Genomic DNA, 21,433 nt, shown 5'->3' with positions numbered 1-21,433 from the left:
TGTTAAAAACTGCGTGCCTAGGTAACCAAAAGGGCTGGCTTTCCAAATCCTCCATTTCAGCTGGAAAACACAGAAATAGCAGGTGAGTGTTTCCAAGTTCAAGTGGTTTGGTGTGGTTTTATTCTTCAGGTCTCAGAGTTATTTTTGCTTTGTTTATCACTGGGGGGCACCGACTGCTCGCCTCGAATGACGCAAGTAAAACTCCCTGTGCACAGTTCAAAGACAAACGGGGACAATCGTATCTATTTGGTACATTTTTCATTTCATTTTTATTTTATTTCTCTTCACATTTACAATGCAATTAAACCCCTGAGGCAGGATGTTACTCACACAGGACTGAGGCCTTCATTCAACTGTGGCTCGGATGAAAGCAAGTATCACTTTACACTGGGTTTTACCCAACACTGTCTACTTAAGGAGAAACTTTTACAATCTTTTACTGACGCAGCGTCACATTGGGCCCAAGAAAAGGCATTGTGTGTTTGTTTTGGGGGGTTGGATTTGATTTCCTTCTTTTCATTTTAAAGATTCTCAAGAGCACAAGCAACTTTAAAGCATTTTCTCACTAAGTGTTAGCCTGAGGTTGGCCAGAGATCACTGAAGTGTGAATGAATTAAATGAATGAATGAATTTTAAGGTTTAATTCATACTGCATGAACTAAACTTCTGAAGAAGTGTGCTTTCTAATGCCAGTTATGGCGGTACTGAACTTTGCTTGGGAACATAATATTACTGTAATTCTCCGTGATGAAGTATATGCCTTCAGATCTGTGGAGTAAAAACCAATACCTAGTATCAAAAAACTTGGTTGCTACCATTTCCTGCAACCCGCCACACAATATTCTCATTAGTTTTTGGTCTCGGCCTAAATGCAGTTTGACCTCCCTGCGATTTACAAGTAGACCCTGGCGTCTTTCTAGACAACATGAATCTGTACAGCACTTTGTGATGTCTTTGAAAGGTGCTTTATAAGCAAAATACAAATTGTAATTACCCATTCATCTATTTTCAATAAGCGCCTTACCCACTACAGGGTCATGGCGAGCTGGAGCCAAACCCAGTGGACATAGGTTGCATGCCAGGGGATACCCAGGACAGGATGCCAGTCCATCACAGGGCATGATATTTACATTTTTATTGTGTTGTTTAATGTCATCGTCTTTTTTGATTTATAGGGGACAGATTCAAATATGCTGACTCAAGATATGGTAACCCACTGAATGTATTTAGGGGCCTGGAGAAAAGAGAACAATCTTCATTGATGTTTAATTAGTCCAATTAAGTAGCGGAAAGTGAGATTGATTGGAACAAAAGCCTCACGATATTTTGGCCCCCCAGGAATTGATTTTGATCCCCCTTAATTGGAGTAGCTACTGTGAGACAGAAACCAACAAGGCAGCTTTTGAGGTAAATCTGTTTAGCGTCATTCAATTGAATAGCACCACTTAATTCAGACATAAAATCAACAGAGGAAAAACAATGAGACGTGCGCAGCCATTGCCACACAATGCCTGTCCCCAGAATCTTTTGGAAATGCTCCCTGCAAATCGTGCAATGATCTCTCAGCCAAAAACAAACAAATACGCATAATATAAAATTTTCTGTGGTCTGATGCACTAATTAAATGACCGAGCTTGGCCATTCGTCAGACATCCAGCACACACGCCTGATGCAAAATAAAGTACATACATTGTAAAACAAAAATCAGCATTACAAAACACAATTTAAAATAATCACTTGAAGAAAAAAAAACTATATTGATAACAGAATCTGGGCTTTTTTTCTGTCACTTTCCTCTCTTTTCAATGCCCTGCAAAAGGTTCGGACACTTGCATGCAGAATATTCTAGCATGACGTGAGGAACAGGGTATGCAGAGCCCTCGTGTGGTCGGACGCCAGAGTCTGAGAGGAACAGAAGGAGACCTCTAGCAGAGCATGGTTCTGAATGAACACTAGTAGGATGCAAGAAGGGACAAGCAGCCTTCTCCGATTGTTTGTCTTTGTTTTTAGATACAAATGCTAGCAGCTTCTGCAGACAAACACAAATTGGCCTTTTTCTCCTCAGTGTCTCCTGGTTGCTTAATCCTGATAACAGACTGCAGGCCCACGCTGCACCTGTCTGCCACACTGAACCACGTTGTCCATTCTGCTCTCTCTTCTGCAACTGCTCTGTCCTAATCCAATGGCAAATATGTGATTCGCAGCGATACAGATCTGGATGCTAAATCTCACTCGCAAGATTAGGTGGGGCTTAAGACAATCCTGTTCTTCTACAAAGTAGTTTCTACGAGAGATCATTGTTTTACGTAATTTTATTCTATTCAAGGCCGGGGACACAGCTATAGCCTTTTTGTACAACGATCCCTGGACACATCCTGTAGAAACATCAACTCAACTGTTCCAATGGGCAGTACATGTACGGTGAAATGAACTGTAATGTAACCAACTGTGTGCAGCTAAAAGCCAGGGCAGCAGACATCACAGAGGTCAATGCAGACATCAGCATGTGTAACACCACAAAAAAGACGTGAGGGTTTTTGTCCTGTACTTGTAAAGTGCAAACTACTGGCATGGCTTGCAGTTTTAAGTTTGCATTTGGTTTTCTTATTGAAATAAAAAGAAATCCACTACAACCATCAGATATGTGAATGTTCTGGGTTGGAGGTGAATCTCAAAAGTAAAAAAAACATTGTGTAATCTGCTGAATGCACAGACACACACAAGTCACGTGTTTGATATTGATTGACAGTTTTTTCTCCCTATTATTCCTCAGAAGAAATAACAGTTCTCACACACTCCAATTCAATTTATGAACTTTTTTCCAGGCGGATGGAACAAGTATGACACTATATTCAAAGTACATTATATTCAGAAATTCCCACACTACAGCCAGTACAAGCATACATGGAAAACTCACATATTTCTAATAGAGGTTTATATATTTATATTGTAGTCTAAAAACATTATAAATACATGAAAACAATGTGTATATTGTACATACGTGTCATCAGTATTTATTTTTAATGCACAATCAAACAATCATTAATATTAAAACTCCATACCTTTAGTTTCTGAAGAACAGATGTATCCTAGAAAAAAAAAACATCTTGACCACAGCCAAAAGTAACAAATCCAAAAACTACCCTGAAGTAATGCTCAGAAAAATCCCTACAAGTTTCTTCTGCTCTCTCAGTGATGCTGAAACATGCTTTGACCTCTGAAATCACCCCCCCACCCTCAACAGTAAGCGATCATGTCAGTTACCGCTCTTATTAATAGAACATCGGATCACAATTCATAATGGCTTCTCCTGCCATCCAGGGTGCTCCTCAGGCATGATGCATGTGCTCTCTCTGGAAGATATAAATACCACTGAACCCCCAGACGCTCGCTGCAATGCTCTGTAAAAAGCCCGGAACTCATGCATTATGCGTTTGAATTCAGAACGCCACACTATAGGAAGAGTCGATACAGTTTCTATTCTCGCCCCGTGAGTGTGCACACCCAGTCTAAATATAGCGCTCATGAAAAATTTAAGATCTCGTCAATTCTGAGCTCCCCCCCACCCAATGTTTTCTTTTTATCTCTCCCCCCAGACTGCTAAACATAGTGCTGGCTGGAACTATCAAAGCTCCCCCCCCACCACCTTCAAAGACATATGTGTGTCTGCCACAAACAGAAGGGCTCGTTCTTCATCCCGCTTCTGGAATCTAGTTCTGGCCGGAGCCAGAGACTCATTCTAAAGCATCATCTCAGAAAATCCCAGAAACTCCCCAGCATTGTGAGATTCTAACTGGGATAAATGTATATGATATGGCAAAAATCTCATATTTTGAGGGCCAAATAGCCTACACACTTTGTGTCACTCACATAATACTTTCAAAATGGAAACAAAACAAATACAAACTTTGCATTTCCTGTGAATAAAGATATTTCACAATACTTTTCAGATTCCTACAAAACGATCAAACAATTCATATCCTATGTAACACACAGCCAAGATGTGCATGGGGACATTGCAATCTATTGGTAGAAGCTGCAACAGAACTTGTATACAATGGAAAAAGGAGGAATCTGCCAGACTAGACTATTGATTTAAGGGAAAATGAACACACCCTTCTTAAATCACTCTCCTGTCAAGCTCATCACATAACAGCTCAATGGAAGGAAGGTCAAGTGTCAGGAAACGTCAGTGTGTCAATGTATGAAAAACAAACACACACACCTAATTATCACCGTTATAAAGCTATACAGTCTATGATCTATAATCCTTTCATTTTGGCACTAGAGTCAAAAAAAAATTTTGTTGTAAAAATAAGAATATCAATGCAGTGTTGTTTTATGGGTTGCTAGATTGAATGTGTTTTAATTAACAGTGTTTGAGTTGTAGCAAGGGGAACAATGTGCAAAACAAATAATATCAAAAATAATAATAACATGCATGAAGGAAGGAAGGAAGGAAGGAAGGAATAACATGAGAAGGAAGAGGAGAGGCAGAATAGAGTGAAAGAAAACGGGACAATGAAATGGAAACAAAGAGTGAGAGGAAGAGAAAGAGGGAGACATTAGGACATAGAAAAAACTAAAAATCAAAAACACAGAAAAATAAAACGGAAGCCGAGAGAGAGAGACCCCGAGCTCTCAGCTACGGAGAGTCTCTGGAGGAGCTTTTGCCACCATTACTCAGTGGCAGGTCAGCACATAGATGGGGGAAGCAGCCCCGTGCTCATCCCTGACTCACCGCCAAGGGCAGGAGCAGAAGGGTCCCCTGGGAAACCCCGCCATGGCTGCAGCCTGTGCATTTACTTTAGTTAAAGACGCACCAGATGTCAGGGCAACTTATTAGCGCAGCCTTCAGCTGAGGCAGTGCCGCGCTGTGTCGGAGACAGAAAGCAGAAGGCCTCGACTCATAATGAAGCTCCAAGTAAATGACACTTAGAGAGCAGATGGGAAATATTGCTTTACATCATTCAAAGCTGGGAATACCTTGGACTGCAAAAAACAACAACAAAAGGTCACTGTAACAATTTATGTCACTCTTTATTAAGTATTACTACCATTTAAAAATAAATGAGTTCTTTAAAAATTAAACGACATCTCCAAAGCCATCAAAGCTCACATATTACACTCATGGCTAAAATGAAAGGATTTATGGTGAAGGAAGTAGCTTCAGTACTTTTGAAGTTTCCCTCCCTCTCTTCTCTCTGTTTACTACAGTGACACACCTGTTTTCAATTACTGGTACGTGTCAGACTGATAAGCTCCTGAAAGAGGAGAGCTGTAGCTACTAGTGTTTTGCAAGGTGTTAGCTTAATATATTTAAAACCATAGATAGCAGAGATCTGGATTTACTTTGAACAGATTACAGAACCTACTGTGTTTATTTATTGCATATCTCCTTTATAATTTTAGCCTATTTTAAATCACCATTCGGTGGGTTGTAGATATGGGGGAAAAGGGATAATTCCATTCAATGTTCTCCTTTCTGGAAATAAGCATTGTGAGACTAAGTCAAAGCGCACAGAGGATTTTTGCTCTTGGGGGGTAATAGTAGCATTATTAACCATTGATGGGAAGTAGAACTACACTAAACTAAGAAACCCTTTTTGTGGCGTGTGAACCAACAGCTGGTGAGGCTCTCGATATGGGCTTAACACTCCATGGCAAATATACAGTTCAGACAACAAATTAAGCATAAAAAACATACTGTGGGAAGCCCTTCAGCACGACAACAAATACTACTCCAGCACAGGTTTGAGGCCTCTGACGGGAAGAGATGATGGTAACTGAAAATCACAACCTCCATCCAAACAACGTGCCATAAAACACAATCCAGCATGGGTTGTGTTCAAAGTCTGGTCTCAAATTCAGACGATTATCTTAATGGCCAGAAAGCCCATCGAAGCAGCTGGGCCTGAACTTGACTAATGTGTTAATTTCTCCTCCCTTCATGAACACTTACGTGCAGCGGGCCGTCTTGGGAATTCGGTCTCGTTGTCAAAGTGGCCAAGCAGAGTCCTGGGTTCGCTGGTCTGTGTGGGATATGTCACGAGGGACCCTTCCCAAACCACACAGCCGGCGTTTAGCATATCTATTATATGGAGGCATACCATTTACACCAAAATGGCAGATTAATATCCGTTTTGAAAAATTCACCTTGGTGTCTTTATTTATTTGAATTATTTAGGCATTCACATACTTTGCCTTTAGACTAAATAGCTTTCCGGTGTAGAACATGACAGACAGACCTATTTTAGTGCCGCACACAACGAAACCCTGTATTTGATGCTTAATGGCTATCTGGTGGTTTATACAGGCCTTTACTGTGCAAACATACATAGATGTGGAAGAATATATTTTTGTTTGGCTTAATACAAGCCACAGAAAGGAAAGACTTCATATTTGACTATAGTTTACAATTAATAAGAAAAAATTCCTATGCCACATCATTTAAATTCTTCTTTAAAACCCTTTAAGGATCGCTTTCTTGGTCAGAAATTCCTCTGTACCCCAAACCCTCTGTACAGTTATGAAACTGTTTTAAAACTTACTGCAGTACATTTCGTTTCAAAGACGAAAGAAGAAGAAAATGGGGGGTGCACTTACAAAAATTCTTCAAAAACTAATATGTTTCTATGGTAATCGGCGTTCAAACACAGCTTTAGCCGAGACATCCTGACCTTTACCAAGGTATGTAAACATCACTTTATATAGGCCGACCCCACCCCTAGAAGCAGCCTGGGAAAGGAAGAAAGAAATGTGTGCATGAGCAGCAGATTTAAAATAAATATGGAGCCCATTGTGAGCCGCCAACAAAGAGAGTATCTTAGTAACACCAAAATAAGGTTTACTCAGTAAGACACCAGACTGGCCCGTCATCTCGGCGTGATGGATAGATGGACGCGTTTTAAAACAGTCTGAAAACTGGGAGCTCCGCGCTGAACTGCAGAGACCTTCGCTCAGGCCGTGTTTAAAGGCCACCAAGGGGTGACCTCTGCTCGGTTTCAAAGCGGGCGGAGATTAAAAATAGGAAGACGGGCCCAACCGAAGCGATCCTGTCTACGTGGACGATGCGACAAGAGAGCCTGGAATGCCATTTCAGGACAGGGAGGGGGGTCTTCCTTGTTCCTCCGTCCCCCCGATTCCTTTAATAACATTTCTCACTCTAGGATATTGCAAAAGCCGGTCTCCTTTCTCCAGGAATACGGGGCAGGTAAAAATACAGTCGGGTCTACGGTTTGGGTTACCTTTTCCTGCTGCCAGTGAACTGGTGACCACAGCACAGGGTGGAGAACGGAAGAGCGGGTGTATTACGCTGCGTTACCCTGCTCCTCTCAGCCCTGGACAAGGGACAAGCAAAGAGTCCTCTGAACGGACACTTAGATTATATCTAATAAGGATCACAAAGATAACTCCTCTATGATATACAATTCTCATAATTCACTGACTATCAGCATCTAATTAGCAAATATTTGTACGATTCTATTTTTATGCCAGGCTGCGGAGCTGTGGCAAGGGGCCCAGGCTAGGCCCTTAGACATAGGGCACATACAGGCCAGGCAAAGGGAAGGGCAGACTGAGCAGCTGTCTCTTGCCAACACTGCCATCTATGGGAGGTTTCTGCAGCACTCGACAGAGTCCACTCCATCCCCGCCACACAGATCCTTCATTTTCAAAAGGATCAGGACTAGGATAGGATACACAATACACAATAGAATACACAACGAAGAGTGCAGGTCTCCGTGAGATCCACCTACAGTCTTCCACTCGCTCGTCGAGTAATACAACAGGCACCAAATCCATAAAAGAGCAGATGTATGCAGAAGGATGCATATCAGGGCTAAAGAATGTTTCCAATTTGATCCCAGTCTGTAATAGGCGATAATTTCACTCTGGCTGTGAAATAAATGGTGCACTGGAACAAGACCAGCTGTAATAAATGTGGCATCGTAAACCGACGGCTAAACCAGCCTTACCTATTCAATAAATGTAAAGGCGTCCACCCACCCCTCCCAATGTACGGTGAACGGGTCCATGCGTCGCTACATGTGCCGATAGTCTGACAACACAGTGCAGGTGGTTTGAAACAAAGCGAAGAATACAGAGCAGGCTTCTTGACAAACACAATCAGCCCGGTGTCGTTACAGTGGCCCGGGTCCGAGACCTGGTCCTTAACCTAAACCCCTTCCTGTCACACCCCCTGCTTATATATTTATTTTTAAACACTTCCTGTATTGCCATGTTACACCTCAGACAAAGATTGTGTTATTTTTTAAACATTTTTCAGAGCTGGCATTGTTGAACGATACAGATACAGATACAGATACAGCCATTAGAGAGGACAACGATGGGCTGAAAAGACCAACCACAACAGACAGATCATACTAGGAGAACATTCAGGTAACTAACAAAAAGCAAAAATTAAAACTTATTCCAGCAGTATTGTTTCAGGTAATAAGTCTCATCCTAGATGGAGACTTCTCCGTTAGCTATTCTGGGTAAATTTAGGTTTCGATCCACGTTTTTTCTTTTTTATGGACAAGACATTTTTATCTGAAAACAATCTGGGTATAATTACATTACAAGTCTTTGAATCAGGTGCAAATGGAACTACTCACTCAAACAATACACAACACAAACACAATGTTCCCCTTATTTTCTTTAAAGAATAAATAAATGTATAAATTTGTACTAGGATGGGACTAATGGTTCTGCTTTTGGACTATACATATCAGAAGAAAATCTGGATATTATACTTAAATGTCATCTAGTGATCTTTTGAGCAGGGAAAAAGTATTTTTCCTGTATCTTTAGTATATTGCATTTTGTTTTGTTAAATTAGAGCAACACTACAGCTCCCCGGAGAGGACAGTTGAAAAAACAAACCGAAGCATTTGTTCAGTCGGTTACTCATTGGGGCACTTGCTTTGGTAAACTCTGCCCACAATTTAGTAAACCAAAGGCAGGAATTATGAAATATTATGGTTTCCAATTTTTGCATGGTGGTCACAAATTAAAAAAAAAAAAAAAAACCTGAGCACAAATCAGTATGCTGGGCACACAAAATCACATGTTGGATTTTATTGCCAGTTATGTCAGTTTTAGGGGCTCTGTAAGGAATAGCAAAGGAAAGGAAAGAAAGAAAGAAAGAAAAAAAAAAAAAAAAGTGTCAGGAAAGAAAACCACAAGGGCTCAAAGACTTGCCTTAATATTGCTCTTGCTTACAAAACTAATTTCCTTATTATAAAAACTTAATTCAAACCCCTCAGTACCCTTGCCCTTGTCAGCAGGGGGCTGGGGGCGGGGGGGGGTTCTCCTCATCTCAGAGCAGCCACACAAATTTCCTCCGCACAAAATACCTGAACGTGTAGCGAACACTAAGCAGTACTTCACTCAAGCAAATTTATGGATGATCAGTGGCAAAAAACAGTCGCCGCAAAATGAAAGAGTACAGAGTCATAAAGTGACAGAAGGCCGCCCCAACTTCCTACTGATTTCGGGCCATTACTTTATTACGGAGCCCCCCCGACAACGATACAAATTTGCTACAGAAAAAAAAAAAAAACATCTGGTCTTAGAATACAGTACAGGCTGATTTTTAAGTTGGTTAAATGGAGACATAATCCAGGACAATTTCAAACTGTGACACAGGATAGAAATGTATTAAAAAAAAGAAAGGAAACAGGGGAAGGGGGGGACAAAAACTCAACATCCTTGTTTCCCAATCTATTGTGCTGTAACGCGATTTATCTGTATGCATCTTTCTAGCCTCCTTAGCTAATTAATTAAACAAGGAAGTTACCTCCAGTTTCCCTCCTCCCTTTCAATTTTTTTCTGTTCTTTTGGGCCGTACTGCTTTATTATTCGCCTATCCTTTTGAAGTACTTTTTTTGGGGAAGGTGGGGGGGGGGGGGGGGTTTGGGCTCTTAAATCACAGGGACACGGCTCTCGCGTTGAACATTTTGCAGCGTCTGGATAATTTAAATAATGGGTCAGGATGTGGCTGGGGCTGATGAGCAGCTTTATGTTTCATGTTAACAAGTTAATACTCACAGATTGGTGTCAGGGAGAGGGCAGAGGCAGAACACCTGTTTCTGGTACCAGTTTCTTAACACTACACTTCACATTTCACATCTTAAATAATACCAACAACCACCACCAATGAAGCCACTTCAACATGACTGAAGCCACATTTTATTTTAATTCTAGCTTTTCAGTGCTTGGAAAGGTCTAGTTTAAAAAGTAGTGCAGAAAAATTGCAATCAGACAATTGCAAAATAAACTGAATTTGAACAGCCAACTACTAGAACCATGTAACCGCATCTTAAAACACAGGCCATTTTCAACACCAGGCACTCTTCTGAAATTCAGTATTGACATTCATTTCAGTGTGAACAGGATGGAGAAATCTGGAATGGCGGACACCATTGTCTGATTGAACTTCAATTTCAAAAGACACACAGAGAAAAGGTATAGGGTTCCTCTGAACGATTCAATTGCTACCTGCTCCAAACACAAGGCACTGATATTTCCAAACATTCAACCACATTACTATACCAATGATGTCCTGGACAATGGACTTCATTCCAAGAGAGCCGTTCAAAATGCATGAACAAGGCCCATCTTGGCCTGAAAGACTCTAGTGCACCAAGAGAAATCTGCATTCACTGGATCCTCTCGAGTTTTTGTGCCAGTTTATCCCATGTGTGTTCTATACACGGTAATAATGTCAGGGTTATGAACAGGGCCATAAAATGTTCACAGTACTATTCTCTGACTATTCTATGTCACATATGTACAGGGTCTCCACTGTAAAGCCGAAGCCTCCAGCTAAAGTTTAACCATCACGGACATATATTCTTCTACATACACACACTACTATAAGGATGAGAAGAGCACTACAAATGTGAAACAGTGAATAAAATGAGTGAGAGAGAAAACAATGGAAATTCAGGAGTAAAACACAGTATTTATATAATTATATATATATATATATATATATATATATATATATATATATATATATATATATACACATATACATATACATATATACATATATATATATACACATACATACACTAACCTAAAGGATTGTTAGGAACACCATACTAATACTGTGTTTGACCCCCTTTCGCCTTCAGAACTGCCTTAATTCTACGTGGCATTGATTCAACAAGGTGCTGAAAGCATTCTTTAGAAATGTTGGCCCATATTGATAGGATAGCATCTTGCAGTTGATGGAGATTTGTGGGATGCACATCCAGGGCACGAAGCTCCCGTTCCACCACATCCCAAAGATGCTCTATTGGGTTGAGATCTGGTGACTGTGGGGGCCAGTTTAGTACAGTGAACTCATTGTCATGTTCAAGAAACCAATTTGAAATGATTCGACCTTTGTGACATGGTGCATTATCCTGCTGGAAGTAGCCATCAGAGGATGGGTACATGGTGGTCATAAAGGGATGGACATGGTCAGAAACAATGCTCAGGTAGGCCGTGGCATTTAAACGATGCCCAATTGGCACTAAGGGGCCTAAAGTGTGCCAAGAAAACATCCCCCACACCATTACACCACCACCACCAGCCTGCACAGTGGTAACAAGGCATGATGGATCCATGTTCTCATTCTGTTTACGCCAAATTCTGACTCTACCATCTGAATGTCTCAACAGAAATCGAGACTCATCAGACCAGGCAACATTTTTCCAGTCTTCAACTGTCCAATTTTGGTGAGCTTGTGCAAATTGTAACCTCTTTTTTCCTATTTGTAGTGGAGATGAGTGGTACCCGGTGGGGTCTTCTGCTGTTGTAGCCCATCCGCCTCAAGGTTGTACGTGTTGTGGCTTCACAGATGCTTTGCTGCATACCTCGGTTGTAACGAGTGGTTATTTCAGTCAAAGTTGCTCTTCTATCAGCTTGAATCAGTCGGCCCATTCTCCTCTGACCTCTAGCATCAACAAGGCATTTTCGCCCACAGGACTGCCGCATACTGGATGTTTTTCCCTTTTCACACCATTCTTTGTAAACCCTAGAAATGGTTGTGCGTGAAAATCCCAGTAACTGAGCAGATTGTGAAATACTCAGACCGGCCCGTTTGGCACCAACAACCATGCCACGCTCAAAATTGCTTAAATCACCTTTCTTTGCCATTCAGACATTCAATTTGGAGTTCAGGAGATTGTCTTGACCAGGACCACACCCCTAAATGCATTGAAGCAACTGCCATGTGATTGGTTGGTTAGATAATTGCATTAATGAGAAATTGAACAGGTGTTCCTAATAATCCTTTAGGTGAGTGTTATATATATATATATAAGAGCCCTACATTTCAAAGAATGCTATGGAGTGAATCTTTTGAGTTTGATTTATCCATAAATGCATAGTTCAGTACACATCATGAATGAAAGGACTGCTGTACCTTTTTGGATCCTGCGAATCCTTCCGATTCCAGGAAGAAGTAGGCGAAGGGCATGAGCACGAACAGGCAGAGGTTGGAGAACAGAGACACCAGATTCCACAGGCCTGAAACGAGCCACAGGAGACACCATTAGCAAGGGAGCCGCTCTGTGCGTTCACCCTGGCTTAGGGCCCAGGGGACAATTCAGGAGACAACAAGCAAAACAGCAGGCAGAACCACACACGGAGTATATCTGGGTCCATCATGCGAGATACTAGACATGAAGTTTAGATCACAGGGGTCTTCAGCAAATCAAATGAATAACAAGAAAGTACTATACTAGTACTACTTCTAACATTATTGTTATTGTGATTATTAAGCATGTTGTAGTTGGTAATAAAAAATAAATAATAGATTGAAGGCAGTTTAAAGTGGGTTATGTTGCCAGAGGGATGCTTAGTAAATGGCTATGTAGGCACTCATGACAACTTGGAGAAAGGTTGTACAATGACGCCACCTTGTGGTCAATACCTGGGAACGACCAGGAGAAAATATTCAAGAATTGTAAATTTAGCAGAGATGAAGCCTGGAGAGGAAAATGAAGAGTCCAATGTTCATACAGAGGGGTTGTAAATATTTCCAATGCACTGATTTCTATGGAGCAAAGCGGACACCCCTGTGTTCACACCATTCAATCAACTGGACTCTGGACAGTTAGCATTTCAACAAAGACATTTTCAGCAAGACATTGTTGAGAAATAAGTGTCATTCACTAAAGATTATTGAATGAACTAAATGAAATGGCAAATAGAACGGATTTAAATACTTCTCAATCATATAGTTGGCAGGGGTTTCAATGTAATATTGTGAAATAAAGTGGAATGGAGAGAGGGATCACCAATGTGAAGGCTTTTCTGGCCTACATGATTTTATTTAGTCTGTAAACAGCAATGGATTTAAATAGACATATTCCCATAATAATACATACATATATAATATATATACTAAAATGATTTACAAAGTGTTCACTGTCACTGTGTGTGTTTCTGTCTGTAGTGTCAAACTATACACTACTGTTCAAAAGTTTGGGGTCACTCAAATTTCCTTGTTTTCCATGAAAAGAGTTTGAATAGGAAATACAGCTAAATTAATAGGACATATAGTCATTGACAAGGTTAGAAATTATGTTTTTTTAATTGAAATAATAATTATGTCCTTCAATCTTTGCTTTTGTCAAAGAATCCATTTGCAGCAACTACAGCCTTGCAGACCTTTGGCATTCTAGTTGTCAATTTGTTGAGGTAATCCGAAGAGATTTCACCTCATGCCTCCAGAAGCACCTCACACAAGTTGGATCGGCTTGATGGGCACTTCTTATGTGACATACAGTCAAGCTGCTCCCAGGAAACAATTTCACTGTTTTTGGAGGTAGGTAGACAACTGTCCACAACCCAAGATGAAAAGAGCCAGGTGGAATATCTTGCAGGTGACCTCCAGGACCCGGGTGAGGAAGCACTGGTGTCAGCAAAAAACTGCATCTGTGACACCACGTGCATGTCCACTGTCTACACATGTAATACTGTTATTTTGTACTCATACATTTACATTCTGCTTACAGCAAGCACAGGCTACAAAAACATGCATTTACACCAGACAATGGGACACACGAGAAGATTAGGCTTGTGAATTTGCCACTTGCTGCTTTGGATGGATCACCCAAAATTAAGTCAGAATCAATCTGGACGGCCGTTTCCAGTATGCTCTGTAAACCGAGAGAAGGGAAGCAGAAAAGTTGGTTTCGGATTCTTCTTTTCTTTCTTTCTTACAGAATTGAGAGCAGTTGCCATACTCAAGAACCCAAGTCCCAAGGGGTTGTTACTTGAAAGTGTTGCGGCACCGCAGCTAAATTTAGAGCTGCACTATATGGTTGTTGTCTCGGCTGCACTGTGCTGGCCGGCCAGGGAATAACTAACCCCCTGTTCCTATACTCAATGACCCAGGGGAGGAAAAGTTATTTCATTCACAAAGTAGCCTACTTTGTAGAGATTACCCTGAAAGGTTCACAGTAATTTACACACTGAACACAGTGCAGGAAAGCACAATTAAATCATGATAGCTGAGAACGGTAGAGTCAATCAAGATGCTTAGCATGAAAAAAACCAACAAAAAGCATTACCACTGCCAGATTACTGTGGTAACCTGAGGGAAACATTGTCTTGCATATAAAATGCAAGTGCATCTGAAACAGAGTGACTTGGGAAGTTTTAAACCAGGCAAATGGCTCTATTCATTTTAAAAGGTTCTTTTTTTTCCCTCCCCTCATTTAAAACTGGAAATGTTGCCTAAGTGACACATCTAGGGAAGAGCAGATTTGTTTTTGTGCGATTTGTCGTCCCCCATTCCCTGAATTGACAAGAGATTGATTCAATAGAAGAGAGAGAGAGAGGAAACTTCGATCATAGTACAAAGCTGAGAAAGTCTGGCCTCAAGCCCAAGTCAGAGAATACACTTGGGAAGAGTGGGAGCTTGTTATAATTTAACTGCAGCGATCTGGCTTTCATTTATGTTAAACTATATATTAATGTTGGCCAATTAAATTGCTCCAAAAGAAAAAAATCGTTTATTTCAATCAAGAAATGCCAAGAAACTTGTCAAAGTATTTATGATAATGTGCATCTCATTAGTTGGGCTTGGAGCAAAAGTGATGCGAGATTGGGGAGCTATCCTCCTCCCAAACTTTAAACTCCTCGAGTCCCTTCTTTAAAATTTCAGGCATTTGAGTGAAACAACTGGCAGCACAGTACCATTGTCCTGCAATCCTAATGCTAATAGTGTAAGCGCCATGCAAATCCACACGTGTCTACTGCGGGCTTCATCCTGCTTATTTGTTCCATTTTATTTTTCAGAAATTGCAAATCCGTATCTATTTGTTTTTTTGTTTTGATCGTATTAAAGGTTAACAAGGAGTTGGCAGTTGCCCATCTAGTTCTCTCTGCACTGCGAGTCCCTCAAAGCAAACATCACAGCACAGCAGTGTCACACAGAGCAGTACGGCCAGCCCATCTGGACAAAAGAGGTAAGGGCTGATCCATGTAAAACCGCTGTTATAATTCAGCTTTACACATTTCAATGAGACAAATCACAGGAGGCACCACGGCAAGGATTTTCTGATCTTCACTGCTTAGGTCACATTGCCCAGTGGGGAGGCTACTATGGGGCCTGGGTCTGAAGCCATGGAGACCTAGAGATTTATTTTCACCTATAATGGTCTGTCATCCTGTAGGAGGTTTTGTTTCTCTCTCCTCGGTGCCTAATGGTTCCCTTTCATTTTTGTATTAATAACACAAGCTTGTGTTGATTTGCAATGTGTAAAGCATCCTGTGGCAACTCTGCAAAGGGCGCTATACCAATTGAAGATTGATTAATTGACTTAAAAGTGGGGCACTAGGACACATTCTGGTGTGAATGTGGCCTTTGATATAAAAAAAAAAAAAAAAAAAAAAAAAAAAAACTTGCAACTGACCAGTGAACTGCAGAACTGCAACTGGAAAACATGTTAAAGATACAGAATTGAAACTGATCTTCCAACAAATACATTTTAATGAATTAGAGAGACTTTTGGGTAATGTATCACTCTTTCATCCTTAATCAATAACTAACAAAGTAGAATGTTAATGCTTGAACACACATGAACAGTATTACACAGTCGCTCTTACCAACACCAGTCCGTCCCCACCCTGGTCCTGGAGTCCACTGTGGCTGCTGGATTTCATTCCAACTCAACTCCTAATTGACCCGTTACCTGAACTAAGGGTCTTACTTAACCCTTAGCAGACTTTTACCCCTCCATAATCAGCACAGAACCAATGACTGGCACAACTGAGTGAAGCCTGCTGATGGAAAAACTGCAAAACTTCATTAGGAACAAAAAACACAAACAAAAAACCCAACAAGCTGACCAACCACACAAAAGCAAACCAATAATCGTTACAAGACAGTTATAATTAAGAAAATTAAAGTACTGACCATGAATTAGTGAGCCGTTAAGCCACTGGATGTAGTAGTTTTGGGGGAAGGTAAGCAGGATCTCATTACTGATTATAGAGAAGGGCAGGAGCAAGACGGCTCCACCTGACACCGCCAGCGTGAATGTGCACAAGTACAGCCTGCGGAGAACCAGACACACACTGCCATTAGTCAGGCCATTAGTTCCTCCCTGGGACAGACGTGTTACAGGTCTGTTAATGCGTTAATAGGACCACAGACGGGGACCCAGGACCCGCAGTGCTCCAGGACAGACCGGAGGGGGCTCGGGCCGTGTAGTCACTTACAGACTCTTATCTAACCTGCACCATATCAGTGTTTTGTGTTTTTTTATTTTGTAAATCTTGACTGCTCTGGCCACAGAACTTAAAACCAATGAGCATTTGAGCGAGCGATTTTACACGCAATGAAAAGAGGTGAAGATTCTCAAAAGGAAAAATGACTAGGTGTAGGGCTGTGTGTCATAAATATATATATTGCATTTCATTTTTAAAGTTACGTTTCTTAATTATTTTTTTTTATCAGAAAGGTGTTAATATGGGTGTGCAGGTGCTATGATGGGAGGTTATTATGGACACAGGGAGAGGTAATTAAAGCCCAGCTGATGAGCACACTGGCAGCATGTCTACGGAACGGAAACATGGTCCTGAGACCCATCTCTTGCAGCATGAGATTGCAGAGATGAGTACCTCCCAGTGTTATCAGTACCATGGGGCACAGAAGAGGAAACGGTACTTCCTCTTTAAAAGAAGAAGCCCTTTTGATTATGCATTTATTCATGTTTGCGTTCATACATTTATCTATCTAACTATATGGCTGAAGCCTTTCCATACTGCTCCTATTGATGAAGCACCTGTAGAAATGTGCCGTGTGCAAAGAACACAACCATAAGCATGCGTGTGAACAGGGCCTAAGAGCTCACAAGCCTGACGGATGAGAAGAGTCCAATCATGCGGTGCTTCAGGGCCTGCATGCTTGATATCAGCCCAGCAGACTTGATTGAAACCAGTCCAGTCTCCAGTTTGTTTTTCGCAGCAGATGGATCTCTCCCGTTTGCAGACGGAAGTTTCGAGGTTTTGCACAGCAGCACATTGTTCAACTGCAGGGTACACTTATGGCTGTGAAAACCATTGAGGGAATAATCACTTCAGCCGGCCTTACTCGGCCTGTTCCAGAAAAGTGAAAGAAACGCCACAGTTTCCAAGTACCTCCTACTCAAGATCCAAGTCAAGTCCAGCCCTGGAGAAAAATGACATTTCAGCTGCTGTCTGAAGCATTCTGTGCACGGAGCCCTCACAGTATTCATATTGCTGCCGTTTTGGTTCGAGTCTTGAGTTTGTTGACCTCAGCCAGACCATAGGCAAGACACAGGCTGCGTTTGCAAAAGCTGTTTGGGTCTTGTTAAATGCGGTGCTTCAAGTCACATCTGAGATTGATAGGGCTGTATTACAACAGCAGTGTTGCAGTGGTTTCATCAACAATGAGGTTTTCCTAAATTGCTGTCCAGCTGACCTTTAACAGGTAACACATTTACTCCTACTATTGAGTGTAGCTGTACTTACGATATTCTGTTCACGATGGCATCTTCGTCTTCATGGTCATCTAAAGAAAAAGAACAAACAAATGAAGAAACACTCCTATAAACAAAGGCCGCAGTCCCCAAAACCAAGCAGGAATTGCTTCTGTACGCCTGGAACATTTAGCCGATTCATGGAGAGTTTGGATAGGAGTCTTGGCCAATTAGCGGTTCCCCTTATCGAGCAAACCACAGGCATGAATGCTGCCATCTTAATGGGAGCTGGCAACAGAAGCAATCAAGTGCATCCTTCTACAATGCAGTTTCATAAAGGTACAGTATTTCATGGGAAGTCTGACTCATGGCTTACATGTACATGGTTTATGTCGGTGTCCTACACAGTGAGCCCAGAGACAGACCTGATGTTTACACACAGTGACTCCTGTATAAAGAACAAGTGGCGTAACCCTGCTCTGGTACCATGAAAAAAAGTTACATTGACAGTACCATTGGGGTGGGGTCACAGAGACCCCATGGTACCACAGCAGGGTTAAAATAAGAAGTCTAAACCAGCAGTCTGCTTTTAAAGTTAAATCCAAAACTACTTAATTTAGTCAACAATTGGACATAATTAGTCTGTAGGTCCTGCAGGATCCAGGTTAGCCAAGGACAGGGTAGTCCACCACTACTATAATGTAATAGGAAGGAGGGGGGAGGCAGGCCAGACATTTTTCAAGAGACATCTTTCCACAATTCCAACAGTCGTAGTTTAGCTTGCGGCAGATCCACAGGTCCCTGGGGGGGTCATTTCAGCATCGCTTGCTCTGACACATTGGAAAAACATCTCCATGCTGCAGGCCGCAGGTTTCTTGAGTGATCTGGAAGAAGCTGCATCCCACATCCCTATTAGTTGAGCAACTATCTGGCAGCACTCTGAGTTCCAACAGAGTGAGACGGTAATGGCAGCGGAGTGACCCACTGAGAGAGTTTGAACACGTCTGATCTACTTTTTGCTCACCTAGTGCCCCGGCAGCTCTATATTTGTCCTCTGGAAATCGAGCTTCTGTTCCACTTCTTACGTCTCTGTACATATAGGTCTCTTATCTTTTAACCAGATGCCAAGACCAGAAAGTTTAAAATTCAGAAGGGAAATTTGCAAGAGGCCCAAAAAGATAAAGATTTGAATGATTTGAAATGACAGTATTCCACGATTTGATCTTGGCGTTTCTAATCACACAAACATGCTTTTATTACTAGATGGCCAATGTAACCCTATAAGCCACAACTGATGACAAAATTAGCAGCTTTACCAGAGGTTGTACGGTGGCGGAGAGAAGAGGATGTTTCTACTAAATCAATTGAGCACTGTGAGGTCTGTGTCAGTGCAAAACGAGCTGCAATAAGACTGAAATGGAAGCATCTAAAGAGCCAAGAAAACTACAAAAGCATATTATACTTTGCCACAATATATCTAATTCGAAATGTGCATCTGATGCAGAAACCGATGCAACATAATGCGACTTCAGGCTTTTCAAGTGTGTTCTGTACAATCATAAGAGAACAACAGGGCAATCGTTGTCAAGCTCCCTAATGAATGTTATGCCTCTTTCAGACACTGCACAATGGGTGCCTTGTGAGTGGAACTGAAGCATCTTATACCCTGTGAATTGCTGGTCCCTGTATTCACCTTAAAAAAACTAAAATGTCTAATCTGTTGTGGAAAGCTCTAGGTGACCATGTATTAGCTCAGGTGCCATACCAGGGTGAGGAAACAGCTGCCGACGGTCAAAAGCTAAAAATGTGCTTCCTTTTCTTGTTACATTTAAAAGGAACTTCAAAAGGCATTGTAATTTAAAAAACAATGGAAATTTCATACCAGACTCTCCTGGACTATCGCTACACATGGTGCCCATCCATGGCCTATACCCCATGAATAAAACCTAAATCTAAAGATACAGTATGATTTTCTCTACATTTAAAAATCACCCTGTAGGTTTGTCTATGTAGGGCTGATAATCCGGCTGACACTTTGCATCAGGTTTCCATCACAGCACTGAGACGCCTCCTACAGTTGCTTTTACCCTCAGAGCCACGCTTTGCCTGGGGACAGCGGCAGGACAAGAGTGCGAACAGTGGGGCAGCAGGTAAACACACCCACGCAGCTCCAGAAAATCCCATTAAGAGTTCACCATGCCTTCCAGCGTCTTTCAAATCCCTTAGTGAGTCCAAACAAACAGAAATAAACTGGTTTATTTTCTTCTGCCGTTCCAGACTTCCTCAACAACAAGAAATCAAAATTTCGCAAGTTGCACAATTACTGCGGAATTCCAAATAATGACAATAATGAATCCAACAACAACAAAAACAGTGGCTGTCACAGTAAAGGTTGAAAGTAATCCACTTGGGTGGCTGAGCGCAGGTCACGCTGCAGTGTTAGTTATAAGATAGATTAAAGGAGCAGGAGTTGGGCAGATAAAGGTGATGTAAAGGAAGGGTTTGCTTACCGGCTTTCCTCTTGTACCTGGTGATGAAGAAGTATGAGACAATGTAGAGAACCGCGAACAGCAGGAAGCAGATCTGAGGACAAAAGAAGGGTTTCATGAAAAGAAGCAGGTTAAACAGGACCGGTCACAACCCAAACGTACGGTTCTTCATTACAGCTGGACTCCTCTTTTCTTACAGTGTTTTATTTATTCAGACCTTTCCTGTTCACTACAGGCCCATCCTGTAATCAGCAGGCTTCATTAAAAAGCAGGAAGGTCAGTCAGACACGGACACTGAGGGAACTTGCTCGCGATTTCTCTTTTTGACGAGAACGTTGACTTGATTTTAGACTAACAAAAGCACGATGTCGGTTGTCCAGTTATGTGCACCACAGAAAGTTCTGCAGAGGCAGTTGGAGAAGCTAAAGAACAAACTGAAGGTGTGCAAAGACAAGATTTCTGAAAACATACCACACCTAGGGCCTGCGTTTTATGGAACCTGCATTGTTAAGCAGACTAGATGACCGCCTTACTGTAAGAGGAATGAAGTGTAGCTTAATTAAACCTCTTACTGGTTAATAATCCCCGGAATCCTTTAATCAGCTCCGTTAGTCATTCTATTAAGGCGCATTGCGTTGATTAAGCAGCAACAGCAACAGTATTTATTAAGACATACATCCCTGTATTACCAAGTTAGAATCTGTAAACAATGTCAATGTTTCCGTTTACTAGTAGGAACACAACTTGTCAGCAAAAGATTAAAAAAATAAAATAAACAAATGGCACTGATTCCTGGAACAATTTATATAAAATACTGAACCCATAACAACAATGTTGTAACATATTACAAAGAGAACATCACGATAACAATGCCAGGCTGTTCACTAGCAGCACATGAAGTGTCACTTACAGTTTCATGAAAGAAAATGTCCCGGGGATTAGCCTACATTCTCCTATTCAATCTAAGCATCATCAGTTGGTTCAGCCTGC

General features: G+C 41.5%; 1 protein-coding gene across 2 annotated transcripts in view; it reads right to left on the bottom strand.

Annotated features, from left to right (window-relative positions):
- Nucleotides 1-21,433, bottom strand: part of lmbr1 (limb development membrane protein 1) — a 58,003-nt gene that overhangs the window by 25,407 nt on the left and 11,163 nt on the right. For both annotated transcript variants that reach the window (XM_066688081.1, XM_066688073.1), the window contains exons 2-5: nt 20,465-20,537; nt 18,007-18,046; nt 16,427-16,566; nt 12,422-12,525 (exon numbers count right to left, since the gene is read on the bottom strand). In XM_066688081.1, the coding sequence (XP_066544178.1) occupies nt 12,422-12,525; nt 16,427-16,566; nt 18,007-18,046; nt 20,465-20,537 (357 nt within the window). The remainder of the gene's footprint in view (nt 1-12,421; nt 12,526-16,426; nt 16,567-18,006; nt 18,047-20,464; nt 20,538-21,433) is intronic.

This window comes from Amia ocellicauda, chromosome 2, assembly GCF_036373705.1.
Source record: "Amia ocellicauda isolate fAmiCal2 chromosome 2, fAmiCal2.hap1, whole genome shotgun sequence".
Classification (NCBI taxonomy): domain Eukaryota; kingdom Metazoa; phylum Chordata; class Actinopteri; order Amiiformes; family Amiidae; genus Amia; species Amia ocellicauda.
Note: the sequence above shows the minus strand (reverse complement) of the source record. Positions and strands in the feature narration are given on the sequence as shown.